Source organism: Entelurus aequoreus, linkage group LG12, assembly GCF_033978785.1.
Source record: "Entelurus aequoreus isolate RoL-2023_Sb linkage group LG12, RoL_Eaeq_v1.1, whole genome shotgun sequence".
NCBI classification, from domain to species: domain Eukaryota; kingdom Metazoa; phylum Chordata; class Actinopteri; order Syngnathiformes; family Syngnathidae; genus Entelurus; species Entelurus aequoreus.
The window spans coordinates 14,845,853-14,868,771 of NC_084742.1; the positions used below are offsets into that span (position 1 = coordinate 14,845,853).

A 22,919-nucleotide genomic window follows, 5' to 3' on the forward strand; every position below is an offset into this window, starting at 1 on the left:
AATAAATCAACAGTCTGTAAAATAGTGCACCAAGTCTGTAAAGGATCACACCAAGTTCCCTGATGATGTCAATCAGAATGTGATTGGTAGAACTTTCTGGAGTAATTGGCTGGCTTGATGAAAACAGAGATTTAAATCCTTGATCTCCTGACTGTGCAGTCAACATGTTAACCACTCAGCCATTTGAGTTGTACTGACTCAAGATTTCAGTCCATGTATTTCCTATTTTGGTTTGGTAGTTGGTACCTTTGTCATGTTTGTCTTCAGTTATGCTATACTTTAAAATTATTTGATATAAACGTTTCTTCATACTTACACTGAAATGTTTTGGGTTTTTTTTACAATTATTTCTTTCTCTTTTTTAGATTAGTAGTCAAACTCCAGTTTCACACACTGCTAAAATGTATATTGAAAAACTCCATCCCAGGTTTTCAGTGCACCCTTACCTTTGCACCATCCATCTATTTATTGTCATCCTTAATCTAATACAAAACACGATCTTAGTTGTTGTTGATTACCTTAGTCGGAGACTCTGTAATCAGGAACTATCAGGAACTATCCATCCATCCATCTTCCACCGCTTGTCCCCTTCGGGGTCACTAGAGCCTATCTCAGCTACAATCGGGCGAAAGGCGGGGTACACCCTGGACAAGTCGCCACCTCATCGCAGGGCCAACACAGAAAGACAGACAACATTCACACTCACATTCACACACTAGGGCCAATTTAGTGTTGCCAATCAACCTATCCCCAGGTGCATGACTTTGGAGGTGGGAGGAAGCCGGAGTACCCGGAGGGAACCCATGCAGTCACAGGGAGGACATGCAAACTCCACACAGAAAGATCCCGAGCGCAGGATCGAACCCAGGACCTTCGTATTGTGTGGCAGACGCACTAAGCCCTCCTCCACCGTGCTGCCTAATCAGGAACTAGTTAATCTGAAATTTAGTGACATCTCAGAAGGCAACTGGATTAGTGTGGCTAAATTTAAACCAGATTGTTTAAATCCTGGTTTTATTTATTCTGTGAACGAGAAACCGGGCCAATGAGTATACCCTGTGTTTTTATCTTTGCAAATACACGCATAATACCTTATTTGGTTTTGATGGTGAGAAGAGGTGCCAGGAAAGAAACGAAGCAAGGGTGGACAAATGTGGTCATGTCCATGACACGCTTAGGTGAAACTTTTGGTTTAATTGGACAACGTCCAAACATCTCTACCAGGGAGGGGCAGCAAGGAGGACCAAAGCCCGCATGCAGAGCTTTGAGTTAAGAGAGAAAATGCTGGACTTTGTAAGCTTGGTCTTCTCACCAGAGCTGGAATTGCTAATGTTTGCACTTAATTAATTCGTAGAATAAATTGTTAAACTTAAATTCTTGTCTCCTCGCCTTATTCAGACAAGCCATTAGAACCTGAGAGAACTTTGCTCTTTCAAAGGGGGGATCCGAACAGCTCCATCCAGGGCCTTTTTACTTCACGTCAGTTGAGCTTCTCTTAACGGCTATATTTCCCCTTCCGTGTCCTGTCTTACTTCACCTAGTCCTTTCATCAGCTTCTGCTACAGTCTCTAAACCCCTCCCTGCGCAGTAGCGGTCTACCTCAGAATTTGTTTTCAACACACAGAAGCAGGAGAAGGGAGATGAGCGAGGTGCTTTGGAAGTTCCCTTCAACTCCGAACCCTAACCTCCGGCTCTCTTTGAAGTCACGACAGCTTCATCTTACAGATGCTTTTGAGGTGCCTCAGTGGGGGTGGGAAGGTGTTGCATGTTTGTCAAAGAGTGGGCTTGGTGGTAAATGTGTATCGAGAACAGAGAGAAGGGAGGCAGATTAGCTTCAAAATGAATCACCGCTAATCACTAATAGCTCAGTGTCATTTCCATCTGTGGCGTCGCTACCGCCAGCAGTTTGTCGTCAAATAGCCTCCACGGCATTGTAAAGGAAATAAATATTTAGCCCAATGAAAGAAAACAGCAAATGAAAAGTATGACTAATGCATGAGCATTTTCTTTACTTAGGCTGAGGATGATATTTAACCTTAAAAAAGTTCCTGTCCAGTTTTGAGAGAAGTGCATTTTACAGCTCCTAGTAATTTAATGCTATTGGTGGATAAAACAGACAAAAACAAAACATTGAGCAAAACAAACAAAATACAAAACTGACTCACTATCGCTGCGAGCCTTCAGTTTGTTTGTTTTTAACTAGAATATCAATAATAGCATGGTTTGTTGTGCATGAGTGACGGATGCAGCATCTTTTTACCACCCATTTTTCTGCAGTCTAGTTTTGGTAGTGATCAGCCTCCAGTCTTACTAGGTATGTAACGATATCAAGAGCTCATGCTACGATATTGTCAAGGTATTAAAGGGGAACCGCACTTATTTCTGGAATTTTGCCTATCGTCACAATCATGAGAGATGAGAACAGACGTCTATTTTTTTTAAATCTAAAGTTCATAAAAAACGCTTGCAAGATGCAGCAAAAGGGAGTCGCCATTGTAGCCTTCAAAGACCTCTAAAACAACTTCATAACCCTCCATTAGTGTGTTATATACACACCAAGTATATATACACACCAAGTATATATATATATATATATATATATATATATATATATATATATATATATATATATATATATATATATATATATAGCAGTGACATGCGGTGAGGTTCATGGCTGGTGAGGCACTGACTTCATCACAGTCAGATTTACAAACATATGAACCCTAAAGAGTATCTTATTCACCATTTGATTGGCAGCAGTTAACGGGTTATGTTCAAAAGCTCATACCAGCATTCTTCCCTGCTTGGTACTCAGCATCAAGGGTTGGAATTGGGGGTTAAATCACCAAAAATTATTCCCGGGCGCGGCGCCGCTGCTGCCCACTGCTCCCCTCACCTCCCAGGGGGTGAACAAGGGGATGGGTCAAATGCGGAGGACAAATTTCACCACACCCAGTGTGTGTGTGACAATCATTGTTACTTTAACTTTACACATACAAACTGTAGCACACAAAAAGCACATTTAATAAAAAAAAAACGTTATTATGGTCTTACCTTTACTTATAAATGAAGTACATGCGCCGCTGTTGTGCTGGATTAATGCACCCCCTGACGAGAGTGTTATATCAACTAAAGCCCACACTTAAACTTTCCACGTGCAAGATTGAATCTATTTAAAAAAGTTATTTAATAAGAAGCCAAAAAGTGCAAAAACAATAATGTTCGTGTTGGAGGAGTTGTGAATGAATGAAATATGAAATCCGTGCTGCAGTCTGCAGGTGTACCTAATGTTGTGGCCCTGCGGTCATTCACAACTCCTCCAACACAAACATTATGGTTTTGCACTTTTTGGCTTCTTATTAAATAACTTTTTTAAATAGTGTAACCGAGGGTTTATAAATGTCGCCTATACTGTATGAAACTACAAAATAATAAACACGGAGGCTCCAGTTTACACGAGGACCACTTTATTTACCTTCTTTCAAAAACCTCCGCTCCACTCCAACGTGTCATCACTTCCGCTCTTAGCGCCTTCAAAATAAGAGCGCAAGGCATATACTGTATAACAGCGTATAACAGGAATTTAACATCACAAAGAGGAAAGCCCATAAAAATAGGTTACAATAGATTCAATCTTGCACGTGGAAAGTTTAAGTGTGGGCTTAAGTTAATGCACCCCACCCCCCCACCCCGTTTTCTACGGCGCATTAGCATTAACCGGCACAAGGAGGCGGGCCACTGCGAGCCTCAGCCAGTGTGTCTTCGCAGCAGTTTTATGATCGCTCAGCACAAGAAATACGTTACACACATACAGTTTTTGACAAAATACACTGTACATTATATACCTCAGCTAACTAAACTATGTAAATGTATAATATAGTTCATATAGCAATACGGTCTCACTGCACAGCAGGCCAGCAGTTAGCCGAGTCCGCAATCCATGGTGAGGCACAAGTGCCTCAACTGGCTGCTGATCACCGCACCGTCCATCCATCCATCCATTTTCTACCGCTTATTCCCTTCGGGGTCGCGGGGGGCGCTGGAGTCTATCTCAGCTACAATCGGGCGGAAGGCGGGGTACACCCTGGACAAGTCGCCACCTCATCGCAGGGCCAACACAGATAGACAGACAACATTCACACTCACATTCACACACTAGGGCCAATTTAGTGTTGCCAATCAACCTATCCCCAGATGCATGTCTTTGGACCGCCTCTTCTCCTCTTGAATAAAAATAATCTAAAACTGGTGAAGTTAAATGGAAAATAACTTTATAGTATAATCACTGGATACATATAACAATTTAATACATTTTTTTTCTTTTTACATTTTTTTTCTTTCCATGATAGCCTCTAGTGACTGCACGTCACTGATATATATATATATATATATATATATATATATATATATATATATATATATATATATATATATATATATATATATATATATATATATATATATATATATATATATATATATATATATATATATATATATATACACATACATATATATATATATATTAGGGGTGTGGGAAAAAAATCTATTCGAATTCGAATCGCGATTCTCACGTTGTGCGATTCAGAATCGATTCTCATTTTTTTAAAAAACATTTTTTTTATTTTTTATTTATAATTATTATCATTTATTTTTTTTCAATTAATCAATCCAACAAAACAATACACAGCAATACCATAACAATGCAATCCAATTCCAAAACCAAACCCGACCCAGCAACACTCAGAACTGAAATAAACAGAGCAATTGAGAGGAGACACAAACACGACACAGAACAAACCAAAAGTAGTGAAACAAAAATTAATATTATCAACAACAGTATCAATATTAGTTACAATTTCAACATAGCAGTGATTAAAAATCCCTCATTGACATTATCATTAGACATTTATAAAAATTAAAAAAAATTAACAATAGTGTCACAGTGGCTTACACTTGCATCGCATCATAAGCTTGACAACACACTGTGTCCAATATTTTCACAAAGATAAAATAAGTCATATTTTTGGTTCATTTAATAGTTAAAACAAATTTACATTATTGCAATCAGTTGATAAAACATTGTCCTTTACAAATATAAAAGCTTTTTACAAAAATCTACTACTCTGCTTGCATGTCAGCTGACTGGGGTAGATCCTGCTGAAATCCTATGTATTGAATGAATAGAGAATCGTTTTGAATCGGGAAAAAAATCATTTTTGAATCGAGAATCGTGCATAGACAAGGAAAATGGCAATTTTTTAACAAATAAGGATTCACAAGAGTATTAGTTTACACAAGAGTATTGGTCACAAGTCTTTGGTTTAGTGCCGTATTTTTCGGACTATAAGTCGCAGTTTTTTTCATAGTTTGGCCGGGGGTGCGACTTATACTCAGGAGCGACTTATGTGTGAAATTATTAACACATTACCGTAAAATATCAAATAATATTATTTAACTTATTCACGTAAGAGACTAGACGTATAAGATTTCATCGGATTTAGCGATTAGGAGTGACAGATTGTTTGGTAAACGTATAGCATGTTCTATATGTTATAGTTATTTGAATGACTCTTACCGTAATATGTTACGTTAACATACCAGGCACGTTCTCAGTTGGTTATTTATGCGTCATACAACGTACTTCAGCCTGTTGTTCACTATTCTTTATTTATTTTAAATTGCCTTTCAAATGTCTATTCTTGGTGTTGGGTTTTATCAAATAAATTTCCCCAAAAAATGCGACTTATACTGTAGTGCGACTTATATGTTTTTTTCCTTCTTTATTATGCATTTTCAGCCGGTGCGACTTATACTCCGGAGCGACTTATACTCCGAAAAATACGGTAGGTATGAAAACAATGAGGTAGGAGGATTATTTGTATCACTCAGTGCTATAATCTTGTCTAATGTGTTTATTTAAGACGATTCATGAATGATTGAAAATTAATTTCTTCTTTCCAGGGCGACTAACCTTAGCTTTAACAAAAAATGTGTCTGTGTGCGAGTGTTTGTGTTACGCAGTCTTATTAGAAGATTTCAAACGATCCATTACGCAGATTCCTTATTGGCGAGGGTCTTGCCATTTCATCTTGTAGCAGAAAATGTAATTAAAAAACTATCAGTGGATAGAAAAGACAATCAGAGGCAAATTACAAAAGTAATTAATACATCCACGACACAGCCATGCATAATTAGGCCGAATGGCAATGTTTGTCTGATTCAAGTGGAAGTGAGACGGACTGAAATTAAACGTTTATTGCAATAGCAATAAAGCATCAGCAGCAGCAGCAGTTTTAAAAAGTCAAAAGCCAGGAGGACAGTGATCCGGAAGGACAAGCAAATCACCATGAGCTGCCAAAGATAGGGTTGCGCTGTTTTTATTGCAACTGCAAAATGGCAACACAGCGCAGGAGTTGACATACAGTCGGTGACTGGATCTGCTGTCTGTCTATAATTCACACTATCAGTATCTTACTGCTGCTTCCTTACATACTCGGTGGGTGTTCAGACTGGACACGTCTGTTTGCACCTGCAAAACTGCTTAAGGTCAAAAGATGGAACTTTACAGCCAGTGCGCACTCTCTCTAATTGGCTACATTTGAAATGACCTTTTTCTATCCGTACTTTTATCCTATGAAATCTCAAGTTATAATGCAGCAGTAGCATAGTATTGGATTGCGCACCCACAGAGGGACTGCTTAACTTACCAGCGAGCAGGAAGGTGATGAGGCAGGTCTCTTTGGGCATATAAAGCTTGAGGCGGGAGCCGCTGAAGATGTACTCGACGATAGCTTCTGAGCGTCCAGCCCTCTGCAGGAAGGGCAGGAACTGCTTGGCTTTCTGCGTCTCCTGATGGTCGCAAAAGACAAACGGGGTTTTACAGTTACACAATTAACACAGTTTGTGTACTATTAATACTATAAAGAGGTGTGTTGCGATATGATATTGATGTCACTCCGATGTCAGCAAAAGTTAAGAATGGAATTTCATCAGCTTGCATGTAAAATGTCCGATATCTACGATACGAGCAGTACTGCAGCGTGTTTACTTGTTCAAAGCTGGACAGCCAGTTAACATCTAAATGTTCTCAAATAAGCAAGGTTGGTCTTTTCTTCTATTTTAGTCAAGTCATTTACAAAAGGTAAACATGGTAGACTATAGGCTACTAGGAGCTAGCAGCCACACAACAGCTTAGCACAAAGGCTAGACATGTAATGAATGTCCTAAATGGAACAATATTGCAGCCTAAAACAGCACATTTGTCAATATAAACAAGTATCACATAATTATAGTTGCATATAACTTACACATACAAAGTCTCAAAAGCAGAAGTGTAATAGAAAATATCCAGTAACAAATGTATCCACGTCATCCAATTTACTTGGCCTGTGTTTAACTTGATTAATTATTATGACCGAAAGGACAAGATCACGGGTATAAGCGGCCAAAATGAGTTTCCTCCGTCGGGTGGCGGGGCTCTCCCTTAGAGATAGGGTGAGAAGCTCTGCCATCCGGAAAGAGCTTGAAAGTAAAGCCGCTGCTCCTCCACATCGAGAGGAGCCAGATGAGGTGGTTTGGGCATCTGGTCAGGATGCCACCAAAACGCCTCCATAGGGAGGTGCTTCAAGCACGTCCAACCGGTAGGAGGCCACAGGTAAGACCCAGGACACGTTGGGAAGACTATGTCTCCCAGCTGACCTTGGAACACCTCGAGATCCCCCGGCAGGGGCTGGACGAAGTGGCTGGGGAGATAAAAGTCTGGGCTTCCCTGCTTAGGCTGCTGCCCCCGCGACCCGACGTTGGACAAGCGGAAGGAGATGGATGGAATTATTATGGCCAATAGGTGTTGCCAAAAACAATTGACACTACATTTCAATTTAAAGACAGTAAAGGTCCATTCCAGACGTTAATAATAAATAAGTTGGTGTTTTTCATACCTACCATTGCTCTCTGTTTGACTAATTTCACTTGATCAAACTTTTTCTGACATTCCACACTACAAAATAACACAAGTATGTAGTATTTCTGCTGATAGAGTATTGAAACAAAATACAATCCAATCGTCAAGGCTTCAATATTTGTATAGTATTGAAAGTTAATAAGTCGTATTGGGATTCGGTACTCCCTTAATTATGACTACTGTGCAGTGGAGTTTGTTGTTTTTAATGTACTTCTTTTGTCAGAGATATAAATTCTGGAAAAAATAGCCCTGAAATGCAAAACACAAATGTCCACTGCAGAGGATGCTGGTTATTTATTCATCAATCAGAGAGATCATAGTGGGTGGCATCAAAAGCAGCCAAAAGAGACAAGATAGCTAGTGGCAACAGGAATGTGAATGCTTGATCCCTGCCCAGACGTCTTTAAATCTTAGTCAGGCCTAATGAAGTCGACTTCTCAGTGACACGTCTGGAAGCTCATGCGGTCTAATGTATTTACCCACAAACCACTGCTACCAACTGCAATCACAATCCTACCTCTATCTCAGTCTGCAAGAATGACTCACTGGCCAGAATTACACGCAGAGGTTTGGGGGGGGGGGATAGTTGCAGAAGGAAAGATTGTAAAAAATAATTTAATGCGTGTCTACTCCAGGCAATAAGCATGTAAGCACAACACACCAGTGAGTCACTGCTCCATGGACTCTGCTTTTGTGTGTATGGAGTAGCCAAGGGAGTGGGAGCAAAGGCTTTCAGTTCAAGCAAGGAAAGTCCAAACCAACAAAAACAACAACATTCTCTTTCATGCTGAGCGGGCGCCAGTTGAATCATAATATCAATCAATCAATGATAATATGTCTTTGTTGCATTATGACACAACCAATTTGAGTAGCGTCAACCACATAGTATGGTATACTGATCTGTCCCACTTTTTGGCATCCTTGTGCTCAACCACAACGGGGTTTACAGTCCATCAATTCATCAAAATGTAGCTGTCAAAAGATGTGGAGAGTACAAAAATAGGTCAAGAGTCCTTAAAGCCCCACTCTACTAGTACAGCAAGTTGGGATAAAGATGCGAGAAGAAGTTATAAAGAAGTTCACCTAGGGCCCCCCTGGCATCACACCACACCTCCCTTGGGGGGCCCACCCCACTATTTGAGAAGGACTGACATAGAGGCACAACCTGACACCTCGAGGCAAAGCATGACACATAGCGGTCCATTGATTAATGAAGTCATCAAAAGTAGCTGAAGTAGCTTTTGGCGGATGTCGCCAAAAAAAAGTAATTCAATTGGTCAAAAGAAAGTTGTCAAACGTTATCAAGGGGACCAAAATGACAGACCGAAGATGATCATTAAGAGGCAGAGTTAGACACAATGCAGCCTAGTGATTGGTGAAGGAAAAGTTGCGGAGGGTACCATAATGACTGATCAATATTCTAATATAAAGGATTGCATACGTTTTTTGTACAAACATCAACTTTATCACAACCAATTAACGACTGCATTGTGTCTAGCTATACCCCTTAACTACAGTACTTTGGTGACTGGTGTCCCAACAGAAAGACACCAAAATGTAACACTGCAGTTACGACTCCTTAAATCTGTCATTGATGATACATTGTGGTACCCTTTGCAACTTTACCTTGACCCAATAGAATCAACAGTCCGCAGTGTGTCGAGCCCTGCCCATTAAGAACCATCCTTGGTCAGTTTTTTCGGTACTAGCTTTTTCTGAATACCGGTAGTTGAAAGACAGCATAGTGCGACCTCTGCCCATTAGCTACTGGATAGTGGGATTCGGACTCCAGGGTACGGTTCTATTTTTTATCTTTCTTTACTAGTTTTGAAGATTTGGCAAATCGATGGACTGCAATGTGTAAAGATGTGCCTCTTCAGTGCCATCCTTGTTCAGCTGTCGGTTCTTGGGGACTTCATTTCAGTATAAAATCAGTCAGTGCCGTTTTCTCGCCGATCTGGACTGGAGTCGTTTTGCTGAGGAATTGTGTTTTGTTTTTTTTGTTGGGGACAACATGGCCTCTGATGTGACATTTTCCTTTACTGTTTTTTAAAATGACAAACAGTTTGGCGGCGCTTGTGGACGCAGCATCCACTCTCTCCCAGAGTTTGGGAATTATCTCCCGAGTACAGGTTGAGAGAGAAACGGTATCCTGACTCTTCCGTATGTATTGCATGTATGGAAACATTGAAAATGAAGAATCTTTGAAGTCTTTATTTTATTTGATATTGATTACAGGCTACAGTGTGTCTAGCTACGCCCATTGTGGCGACCGCTGCCCTTAGCCACTGGACCAGGGGTAAAAACGAATACATTTTTTTTGTTGCATTTTTTAAAAACTTTTGACAATAATGGACTGCAATGTATGAAGCTCCATCTCCTTTGGTGCCATTCTTGTTCAGTTATTTTGGTACCCTTTACAACTTCTGATAAATTTCTCTTGACCAATTAACAAACTGCAATGTGTTTAGCTCCGCCTCCCAAGTATAGTACCTTAAAGGCCTACTGAAACCCACTACTACCGACCACGCAGTCTGATAGTTTATATATCAATGATGAAATCTTAACATTGCAACACATGCCAATACGGCCGGGTTAACTTATAAAGTGCAATTTTAAATTTCCCGCTAAACTTCCGGTTGAAAACGTCTATGTATGATGACGTATGCGCGTGACGTCAGTAGTTAAACGGAAGTATTCGGACACCATTGAATTCAATACAAAAAAGCTCTGTTTTCATCTCAAAATTCCACAGTATTCTGGACATCTGTGTTGGTGAATCTTTTGCAATTTGTTTAATGAACAATGAAGACTGCAAAGAAGAAAGTTGTAGGTGGGATCGGTGTATTAGCGGCTGGCTGTAGCAACACAACCAGGAGGACTTTGACTTGGATAGCAGACGCGCTAGCCGACGCTAGCTGCCGACCGCACGGATGATCGGGTGAAGTCCTTCGTCCTTCCGTCGATCGCTGGAACGCAGGTGAGCACGGGTGTTGATGAGCAGATGAGGGCTGGCTGGCGTAGGTGGAGCGCTAATGTTTTTATCATAGCTCTGTGAGGTCCCGTAGCTAAGTTAGCTTCAATGGCATCGTTAGCAACAGCATTGTTAAGCTTCGCCAAGAAGCATTAACCGTGTATTTACAGGTCCATGGTTTAATAGTATTGTTGATTTTCTGTCTATCCTTCCAGTCAGGGGTTTATTTCTTTTGTATCTATATGCATTTAAGCACGATGCTATCACGTTAGCTCCGTAGTTAAAGTGCTTCACCGATGTATTGTCGTGGAGATAAAAGTCACTGTGAATGTCCATTTCGCGTTCTTGACTCTCATTTTCAAGAGGATATAGTATCCGAGGTGGTTTAAAATACAAATCCGTGATCCACAATAGAAAAAGGAGAAAGTGTGGAATCCAATGAGCCAGCTTGTACCTAAGTTACGGTCAGAGCGAAAAAAGATGTCATGCACCGCACTCTAATCCTTCACTCTCACTACCCTCATCCACGAATCTTTCATCTTGGCTCAAATTAATGGGGTAATCGTCGCTTTCTCGGTCTGAATCGCTCTCGCTGCATTGTAAACAATGGGGAAATGTGAGGAGTCCTTCAGCCTGTTACGTCACGCTACTTCCGGTACAGGCAAGGCTTTTTTTATCAGCGAGCAAAAGTTGCGAACTTTATCGTCAATGTTCTCTACTAAATCCTTTCAGCAAAAATATGGCAATATCGCAAAATGATCAAGTATGACACATAGAATTGATCTGCTATCCCCGTTTAAATTTAAAAAATTCATTTCAGTAGGCCTTTAAACGGATGGAGCAGTTATTTAGGTACCCTTGTCAACTTTATCTTAACCAATTAAAAGACTGCATTATGTGTAGCTATACCTCTATGGTACAGTATTTCAGTGGTTGATGTCCCAAGGAAAATGTGTGTAATGCAACTAAGACTGGGTTTCTACAGGAATCAGCAAATATAAGTTAATGCTTTTTAAGGCCATTTCTAATACCACTTAAAAAAATGTAATGCCCATGTCCCTACCGCGGGGGTCAGAAACCCGCGGCTCTATTGCCGCATGGGGCTCTTTAGCGCCGTCCTAGTGGCTCCCTGGAGCTTATTCAAAAATGTATGAAATTGCAAAAAGATGGGGGGGAAAAATTTATTTTTTGTTTCACTATGGTTTCTGTAGGAGGACATACATGGAACAAAAGTTCCTAATTGCTAGAAATCCCACTTTTTATGTTATACATGCTTCACTGATGAGAGTATTTAGCGAGCGCCTTTTTGTCCTAATAATTTTGGCGGTCCTTGAACTCACTGCAGTTTACATGTACCACTTTCTCCGACGCTGTCACAGTAGGACATGTTTAATGCCACTCCTTTGTCTCATTGTGTCCACCAAACTTCTTTTGCTGTGTGTGAATGCACAAACGTGAGCTTTGTTGATGTTATTGACTTGTGTGGAGTGCTAATTAGGCATATTTGGTCAGTGCATGACTGCAAGCTAATCGATGCTCACATGCTATGTATGTATGTACATATTGCATCATTATGCCTTGTTTGCACATATATTTGAGTTCATTTAATTTCCTTTACTTGTGTCTCATGACACTTTTTTTTTGTGTAACATTGGCTGCATTTCTGATAGTTGTTTGTGTGCTCTTATAGACCACAGCAAACTTTACCTAGCTTGCAAGGATTGTAATAAATCCATTAGAAAAAGACAGCCTGCTATTTCCTTTAACTTGGACACACACATCTATACCTTTGGCCATTCTAAGCCAGTATCTTCCAATAATTATCTTACCCTCTGAGAAGCCTCCGTTTTACTCATGTTTTCCAATGTTGCAAAAACGTGTAGAATAAATATTACATTACAACATCATGTGTTGCCTTCATAAGGCTATTAATTTTTTGTGGCTCCAGACAGACAATTTTTTTGTATTTTTGGTCCAATACGGCTTTTTCAACATTTGGGGTTGCCGACCCTGTTCTACCGCATATGTTTATTATATAGTCAAAATGCTCACCTTAAATAGTTTTAAAGTTTACAGTAACTGTTACTATCTAGTGAATTGGAATTGGCTCACAACTGTTTCATCTGATAATTTATTTGTATTTATTTATTTTTCTGTAGAGACAGCAGCAGCTGACAGTTGTAGTGGCGACAGCAGAAGAGGGTTCAAAGAAATTTGGCATTGTTAACTGCTGCCTGCCTTTAATCGCTGACTTGTGATTAGCTAGTAGCATGTTGGATTTCACCACGTTGATTCGTCTTTTTGCACATGCTGCAGAACGCCGCACTAAGCTTACAATAAACAGAATTTAACCAGGTTTTGAAAAGTTAACCAGCCATTTTCACTGAAATTTTCAGTTTCCTTTTTTTATTTTTTTATTTATTAACCTTATCCCTTTCCACACAGCATAAGCACTTACACAGGATGTAGCATTCCAAGCATCCGGTGTTCTGACTTTGTGCACGGCTGTAGACAATAGCCATTTAAAAGGTTCCGCCTGTCAATCATCACTCTGTACCTTCAATCAAAATTATTAAAGGGGACCTGCACTTAAGCCCTTTAAATAAACATCCAATTGTCAATTAGTTGATCAACATAATATACCTAGAATTTGTTTATTAAATTTGATCTCTTTAAAAAAAGAACATGCTATCAAAATATGTATGCTCAGAGAATATGCCTTATAATATCCACAAACTGAAGGATGTTTTTTAATCAGTATACCATTTTTTTTAAATAGTTAAACGGTTTAATGGAATAATAAACAAACATCATACAAGGAATGCAAATTATGCATGTGTTTAGAACAGGAATGATTAGGGGTGTAACGGTACGTGTATTTGTATTGAACCGTTTCGGTACGGGGCTTCCGGTTCGGTCCGGAGGTGTACCGAACGAGTTTCCACACGGACATATTAAGTAGCGTAACGCAGGTTGTGTAAACAATGCACACCGAGGCACAACACACGACATGCTAGTCGCTAACGGGCTACGATAGACTGACCATACGTCCTCTTTTCACCGGACATGTCCCTTTTGCGGTGCTGTCAGGGCGGAGTTTCTTAAATGCCTCAAATGTCCGGCATTTTGAGTTAGGGTTGCGTATATTTTCAATGGGTTAAGAAGGGGTTAAAAACAAAAGAAATTGTGCGTGCAGCAGCATTCGGGAGGGAGGGCAGAGACAGAGAGAGCGAGAGAGGTATGATAAACGCGCATGCGTCGCCATGATCTGCTTTTTATCCATAGATTTATCAGATTTAATTTTTTATTATCTATAAAAGGGGGGCCAAAAGTGTGCCCTGGAGGCCATTTGCGGCCCACAGCTAATGTTTTAAAGGCCCACGGCACATTCTAAAAATACTATTAAAATAAACAAAAACATAACAAAAGTGAAATAAAAAAGCTTAAAGGTTAAATGTAATTTAGAAAAAGTTGCAATGTTGACTAAAAGAACAAAGCTGTTTTTTTTTCTTTCAAACTGTCATTGCTCAAAACATAATATTGAATCAAAATCAATGTTATTATGAATTATTGACCTAGCCAAGGTTCCGATGACTTCACATCAAATATTCCACTAAGAAAAATTATTTTTGGTGGAAGATTTTGCAAATTTGGTAAATAAATAACCCAAAAATGTATATTTTGTTGTTTTCTTACTGTACCGAAAATGAACCGAACCGTGACCTCTAAACCGAGGTACGTACCGAACCGAAATTTTTGTGTACCGTTACACCCCTACGAATGATTGATTTAAACATTTTAGAAAAAGACATGTCATGGAATTATATTTGGAAAATGCCAGTAAGTCCTTCAGATGCATTAGAAATAGGCTGAGTCAATTTAATCTTGAATAGATTGTATTTTACACCAACCCAGTTTTTTTAAATGGGTAAAGTAGATAGATAGCAAGTTATTTATAAAGTGTGTGGCAGCTAAAGGAACTCTAATTGTGGGAATGTCAGAGAATAAAAGTTGTGGTCTGTTGTGAGAATTGACTTAGTTGTCCATCCTAGGCCACCGTAGGTCACGTGAGGTGTTAGCGTCACAGGAGTTGCTAATGTTAGCCAAGTTAGCTCATGTGTGTTGAACTGGGCACGACTGAAATAAAGGAGTCGTGTATGAAACAAGCTCAGCTTCCTCATTAACATTACATGGTGTCAGAGTTAAGGACTACATGCCAACAGTGACCAAAGAATGGCGATTTTGCTGTCCAGCGGGGTGGCCGCTACGGAGGCAGCGCTTTGAACACTTTCGGACCTTACCAGTTTAAAAGCCAGAGCAAAAGAACAGAAACACACAAAAATAGCAATTTATCAATGACCGCAAAGTTATTAAGTTTATTATCATTTAATTGACTGACGCATTGATTATCGGCTCAGTCCTTTAATTGAATTATGTTTATGCCTCTGGACATCGTATTTTATGTTTAATGCCATTCAAGGCCTTAATTTTTGCAAAATCCATTTTACCATTTGACCTGCTCAGTGTCCTAGTGGTTAGAGTGCACCATATAAGGTAAATGTTCTTCTTTTCCTGTTGACTCTTCGGCTCATTGACAGTAGTTATTTCTTGTTCCTTTCTGCACATATATTTGATTATAACACAAAACATATTTGCTAATGTTTAATTTAATTTGCAGGTCAAATGTAGTGACTTAAAAAAAAAACAGATGGCAGAGTAACAATATGAAACAGCAACATAATGTCAGTGCAGTGTCAATACAGCTAGTGAGTGTGCCACACACTCAACGAGTCACTATTTACTATCACTAGTCTAATACTATTGGTTAGAGTGTCCGCCCTGATATCGGTAGATTGTGAGTTCAAACCTCGGCGAAGTCATACCAAAGACTATAAAAATGGGACCCATTACCTCCCTGCTTGGCACTCAGCATCAAGGGTTGGAATTGGGGGTTAAATCACCAAAAATTATTCCCGGGCGCGGCCACTGTTGCTGCTCACTGCTCCACTCACCTCCCAGGGGGTAAGGGCGATGGGTCAAATCCAGAGTGTGTGTGTGACAATCATTGGTACTTTAACTTTTTAACTTTAACTTTAATGACTCAATGCTTTTGGCGGAAACCCTGCAAGGGGCGTAGCGCGGCACATTGCAGTCTGTTGATTGGCCAACAGAAAATTGCCCAAAATCCGGAAGTGTTCCGAACCGTAACACTGTTGTTGTAAGTGCAGCAAAGAAGCTACGAGCTGCCTAAGCTATGAGAGGCCCCCGCCTGAACTCCACCCACTCCAAGCCCAAAGCAGCCATTTGGAGTGGGAGACAAGAGATCTAAACACTCTTGTTCACACCAACAGAGTGCGTGGGTGTGAGCGCTGCCTAACTTGGTTGAGGATGAGAAGGAGGAACGTGCACAGTGGTGGTGGAAGAGATCATTATGCAACCTTTAGGAGGTACGAGGTGAGTCAAGTGCTTTATCCACTCTCCTCCCACTTCTGCTCATCTCCCACCTTTCATGTTTGCAAAGCATCCTTGCTCTATTCGTGGACCCCTTCCACTTGATGTACATAATCTCTCTCTCTCTCTCTGGGTGACGTATAGGCTTGTGCAGCTGTGTGTGTGTGTACCAGCGTGTGCGTGAGAAGACAAGGCACTATTTCTGTCCTTTTATCAGGATGCTCATTACACTAGCCTACCTGCGTCTACTGGCAGCCATCCTGGACAACATGTACTTTATTGGAAAGTGTCCAATGTCCCTCCAGACATATGCATGCTAGTATCTAACCTCCAGCAGGAGCTAACACTATATTGCTTTTGTCCTCCATTATTAAAGCAAATTAATTATTGAGAAGATGCACCTGCAATTACTCCCAAGCCGTTGTGGCACATAAAACGTGGTTCAGTCGGGAGGGGTATTAAGTATAACATAACCCCACCCTCCCACAACACCCTTCTGCACTGTCAGCATTACCTTACCACTGTTGTATCATCCGCAGCAGTCCATTAAATTATCTTTGAACTACCTGCCTTTGCTAACATGTAAGCATGTTGGCTCTCATTAGCCCAAACAAAATGTGTAGTCAATAACATATTTGATTTATTGTATGAGAATATGATAACAAATATGGTACACTACATTTATCAACCATAATCCCAACAGGGGCAGTTAGGAAAATACATTTTACCGATTATTGAGAACACAGAGACTCTACGATAATATTGCAACTGACCAGTCTGGTTCATTTTATACTGTTAGAGTCAAGCACAAAGCAAACTGTTCCTCAATAATGTACTTTTTTTTCTAAAACAGAGAAAAAACAATTAAGGTAAAATAAAAATAAAACAACTTTTAGCATATCAATATGAGTAGTACAATTATAGAACAGATAGATTAAGGACAATGTAATAATGTAAACCAGTTTAAGAAACATCGAAAGTATATGGTACTAACAAAGTATGTGTGTATTTGATCATCCAACCATCCTTTTTTTACCGCTTGTCCCTTTCAAAGCCAAAACTTAGATCCTAGACTAACTTGTCCAAATGTCTCTGGAGTGGCTGCCCGTACGACGTACTAGAGAGCTCAAGTGACAGAGACAATGAGGCGCTAATGTTTCTAAAGTTCAATTTGGATTCTTTCAGTGCCACCTATTATGTAGCTCATTAAAATGTATAAGAGGGACACCTGGTCGACACGTGTAGACGCACAGTGGCACTCTCATAACTCCTGAATTTTTCACCACAAAGTTACAGGCTTGGCACAAGTTTTAAGCAAATAAATTCTGAAGCAGAGCTCTCGTTTAGCCCTCTTGTGCAGCAGCAACATCTGTATCTGACACGCTAGAACGATCCATTAGCGAGCTAGCATTTATTGTCCTTATCAGTGTACATTACGGCGGTAACACTGTGTGCTGGCGGATGCACTCCACCCTATCATTGAGTCTGGCAGCTCCGGACAGCTGGAGTTAATAACAGACTTTCAAGGCTCGCTGATCGGGCTTCGTTAGCCAAATAAAGAACCTACCCCAGAGATGTCTGCCACTCTGTGAATAGGAAACTCCTTCTTGCTGTGCAGTCCTTTCCCATTCTTGATGGCCCTGGAGAAGAAAACAATCATGTGAACTGAGGCTTACTATTGTTCCTGGCTCAACAGAAAAATGTCTCTCCTTTTCTGCATGAGTTTAAGGCAGGGGTGTCAAACTCGTTTTCATTCAGAGACACATCGCAGTTTCGGGTGCTTTCGGAGGGCCGCTAGTAACAGTGAATATATGTAAATGTATAATCGCCACATGATGTTCCAAAATTGCCAATGCATTTGATTATTATTTTGTTTAGGTACAATTTGACGTATAATGTATAACTTGCTTTTAAATCACAATGCAAGCAGATATATATAGTAAGTATTTATTTCTACTTTAATAAAAAAAGTAAAAACATATGATCATATTTGTTGTATTATTAGATAATATCCAAGTTTGAAATATACGCAATAGCATGAAATAAATTGTTTCTGTCAAAATGGAAAAAAATTGATACATTTTGTTAGACGGATAAAGTAATTAATTGACGCAAATTGTTTCCAGGCTTTCGCGGGAAACATAATAATGTGGCGGCCGGCGGGCCAGTTATGGCCCTCGGGCCTTGGGTTTGAAACATGTGGTTTAAGGGAACGTACCCACCTGATCAAAATCTTAAAACTCGGGGTAAAATTTGCATTTTTGCGCTGGTGGATTTACAATAGGTATGCAACTGAGATAGGCTCCAGCACCCCCCACAAGCGGTGGAAAATGGATGGATGGATGGATGTTACGATATGAACACTTCCTATTACAGTTTTTGTGACCAAAATTATCAAGGTAATGTTGATTGTGCTCAAAACATTTACAAAATAATATACAAAATATATAAAAAGTAAATACTCAAAACCTCAATTTAAGAGTGCCTTATCTTAAAGGGGCCTTATTATGCAAAATCAACTTTTCTTACCTATTGGTACGTGCTGTTTTATAATTGTCTTTGTCCGAATTGCGATGCATCTAAAAATAGATTCTTTCCCCCACCTCCACTACTTAGACCTCTTAATGGAAAGGGAAAAAAGGCTTTTTAGATACAAACTCCCAGGATCTTGTGAACAATTTTACAATCTACATCTTATGGCGTCCAAACTTGTGTCTTGCAAGAGACTCTCCTTGTGCACGCCAACAATCCTGCCATGTTTAAAGACAATTACTTTTTGCCTGTCATCAAGAGGTCGTGAGAGTGTAAATGTCTGCCAGAAAATTACACTAAAACCAGATTTGAGTGCAGATTAGGTCTTTTTTTTAGGGCCATTAGATTATCTGATAAACAGGAAATATGCAAATACTTGTACCCTATTTTTCGGACTATAAGTCGCAGTTTTTTTCATAGTTTGGCGACTTATACTCAGGAGCGACTTATGTGTGAAATGATTAACACATTACGTAAAATATATCCATCCATCCATTTTCTACCGCTTATTCCCCTTCGGGGTCACAGGGAGCGCTGGAGCCTATCTCAGCTACAATCGGGCGGAAGGCGGGGTACACCCTGGACAAGTCGCCACCTCATCGCAGGGCCAACACAGATAGACAGACAACATTCACACTCACATTCACACACTAGGGCCAATTTAGTGTTGCCAATTAACCTATCCCCAGGTGCATGTCTTTGGAGGTGGGAGAAAGCCGGAGTACCCGGAGGGAACCCACGCAGTCACGGGGAGAACATGCAAACTCCACACAGAAAGATCCCGAGGCCGGGATTGAACTCACAACTACTCAGGACCTTCATATTGTGAGGCAGACGCACTAACCCCTCTGCCACCGTGCTGCCCGTAAAATATAAAATAATATTATTTAGCTCATTCACGTAAGAGACTAGACCAGTGGTTCTTAACCTGCGTTCGATCGAACCCTAGGGGTTCGGTGAGTCGGCCTCAGGGGTTCGACGGAGCGACTCATAGTGTAAATAAAAACTTCTTCCTATCGGCGTATTATGGATAAACCCAAAGAATGTTCCCTCTAATTTTCCATCTGATTTGCAGGTGTGTAATTTGTTGTAAATTCATGCACTGTGTTGGTTTTGTTCTTTGAACAAGGTGATGTTCATGCACGGTTCATTTTGTGTAAAAAAAACATAACTTTGTCTTGAATTTGAAAAAAACAAAAACATTTTATTTTTCACTAAAGAAGGGTTCGGTGGATGCACATATGAAACTGGTGGGGTTCGGTACCTCCAACAAGGTTAAAGGCCTACTGAAACCCACTACTACCGACCACGCAGTCTGATAGTTTATATATCAATGATGAAATCTTAACATTATAACACATGCCAATACGGCCGGGTTAACTTATAAAGTGACATTTTAAATTTGCCGCTAAACTTCCGGTTCGAAACGCCTCTGAGGATGACGTATGCGCGTGACATTGCCCGGCGAACACGGGTATGCCTTCCACATTGAAGCCAATACGAAAAAGCTCTGTTTTCATTTCATAATTCCACAGTATTCTGGACATCTGTGTTCGTGAATCTGTTGCAATTATGTTCATTGCATTATGGAGAAGGAAGCTGAGCAAGCAAAGAAGAAAGTTGTCGGTGCGAAATGGACGTATTTTTGGAACGTAGTCAGCAACAACAGTACACAGCCGGCGCTTCTTTGTTTACATTCCCGAAAGATGCAGTCAAGATGGAAGAACTCGGATAACAGAGACTCTAACCAGGAGGACTTTTGACTTCGATACACAGACGCCTGTAGAGAACTGGGACAACACAGACTCTTACCAGGATTACTTTGATTTGGATGACAAAGACGCAGACGTGCTACTGTGAGTATGCAGCTTTGGCTTCTAAACATTTGATCGCTTGACCGTATGTGCGCAACTTTTTTTTGCGTATGTACGTAACTTTTTTAAAATATATAAGCTTTATGAACCTTGGGTTAGGTGAACGGTCTTTTGGGCTGAGTGATTGTGTGTGTTGATCAGGTGTTTGAATTGTATTGGCGTGTTCTATGGAGCTAGGAGCTAGCATAGGAGCTAGGAGCTAGCATAACAAACACGCAGGTGTTTTTATGCAGGATTAATTTGTGGCATATTAAATATAAGCCTGGTTATGTTGTGGCTAATAGAGTATATATATGTCTTGTGTTTATTTACTGTTGTAGTCATTCCCAGCTGAATATCATGTACCGTGAGTATGCAGCCTTGGCTGCTAAACATTTGATAGCTTGACCGTATGTGCGCGTCACGTACGTAACTTTTTAAAAATATATAAGCTTTATGAACCTTGGGTTAGGTGAACGGTCTTTTGGGCTGAGTGATTGTGTGTGTTGATCAGGTGTTTGAATTGTATTGGCGTGTTCTATGGAGCTAGGAGCTAGCAGAGGAGCTAGGAGCTGGGGTAACAAACACGCAGGTGTTTTTATGCAGGATTATTTGTGGCATATTAAATATAAGCCTGGTTGTGTTGTGGCTAATAGAGTATATATATGTCTTGTGTTTATTTACTGTTGTAGTCATTCCCAGCTGAATATCAGGTCACCCCCGGCTCTCACAGCATCTTCCCTATCTGAATAGCTTCAACTCCCCACTAGTCCTTCACTTGCACTTTACTCATCCACAAATCTTTCATCCTCGCTCAAATTAATGGGGAAATTGTCGCTTTCTCGGTCCGAATCTCTCTCACTTCATGCGGCCATCATTGTAAACAATAGGGAACTTTGCGTATATGTTCAACTGACTACGTCACGCTACTTCCGGTAGGGGCAAGCCTTTTTTTTAATCAGATACCAAAAGTTGCAATCTTTGTCGTCGTTGTTCTATACTAAATCCTTTCAGCAAAAATATGGCAATATCCCGAAATGATCAAGTATGACACATAGAATAGATCTGCTATCCCCGTTTAAATAAAAAAATTTCATTTCAGTAGGCCTTTAAGAACCACTGGACTAGACGTATAAGATTTCATCGGATTTAGCGATAAGTAACAGATTGTTTGGTAAACGTATAGCATGTTCTATATGTTATAGTTATTTGAATGACTCTTACCATAATGTGTTACGTTAACATACCAGGCACGTTCTCAGTTGGTTATTTATGCGTCATATAACGTACACTTATTCAGCCTGTTGTTCACTATTCTTTATTTATTTTAAATTGCCTTTCAAATGTCTATTCTTGGTGTTGGGTTTCATCAAATAAATTTCCCCCAAAAATGCGACTTATACTCCAGTGCAACTTATGTTTTTTTCCTTCTTTGTTATGTATTTTCGGCCGGTGCGACTTATACTCCGGAGCGATTTATACTCCGAAAAATACGGTAATTCTTCTAAGATTTTGTTCAGTGTACATTATTCTCCAATGTCATGGTATTTCTTGAGAGTTAAACACGTGAAAACGGCTTGAAAAAGCCTCAACATCAACATTAAGACCACCATTTGCCACGACTGTGCTCCTATCCAGTAGTATACCATGTATAATCGCCACGAGGGAGGAGGTTCCTTGAAGGCACTAAAAATACCAGCATCACTAAAGACAGAGAGCTCTAATCAACTTTAATAAGACCCCACCAGGGAAAGAGGGATTAAGCCAGAGCGAAGACTGGGGGGAAAAAGATAGGCCAAAAAAGGACAAAACTGGAAACAAGCATGGTGCAGTGAAAAAGGGAGACGCAGGAGGGAGAGGGAAAGAGTGCAGTAAAAGGAAGCTGCATCTGCTCTACCTATAGCCAGATCTTAATCTATGGCCCGGTAATAAAGCTCCTACTAAATCTCTCCACTGCACCGCCATATAATTATATTCATAGCGGCGGTGTAAAGAAAGTCTCTGATTTGGCAGCCAGCGTTTGTGCACGTGTGTGTCAAAAAAAAAAAGTCTCCAGGGCAAACAAAAGAGGATAGATTGTGACGTGCCACATGGCTAAAATAAGATCGTGAAAAGCCATTTTGAATGAAAAAAAATTCAGCCC

At 40.2% G+C, this 22,919-nt stretch overlaps 1 protein-coding gene across 1 annotated transcript in view; it reads right to left on the minus strand.

The window, feature by feature from the left end:
- snd1 (staphylococcal nuclease and tudor domain containing 1) overlaps positions 1 to 22,919 on the minus strand; it is a 293,111-nt gene that overhangs the window by 191,857 nt on the left and 78,335 nt on the right. The window contains exons 14-15 of the mRNA XM_062064859.1: positions 17,959 to 18,031; positions 6,714 to 6,855 (exon numbers count right to left, since the gene is read on the minus strand). Of these exons, the coding sequence (XP_061920843.1) occupies positions 6,714 to 6,855; positions 17,959 to 18,031 (215 nt within the window). The remainder of the gene's footprint in view (positions 1 to 6,713; positions 6,856 to 17,958; positions 18,032 to 22,919) is intronic.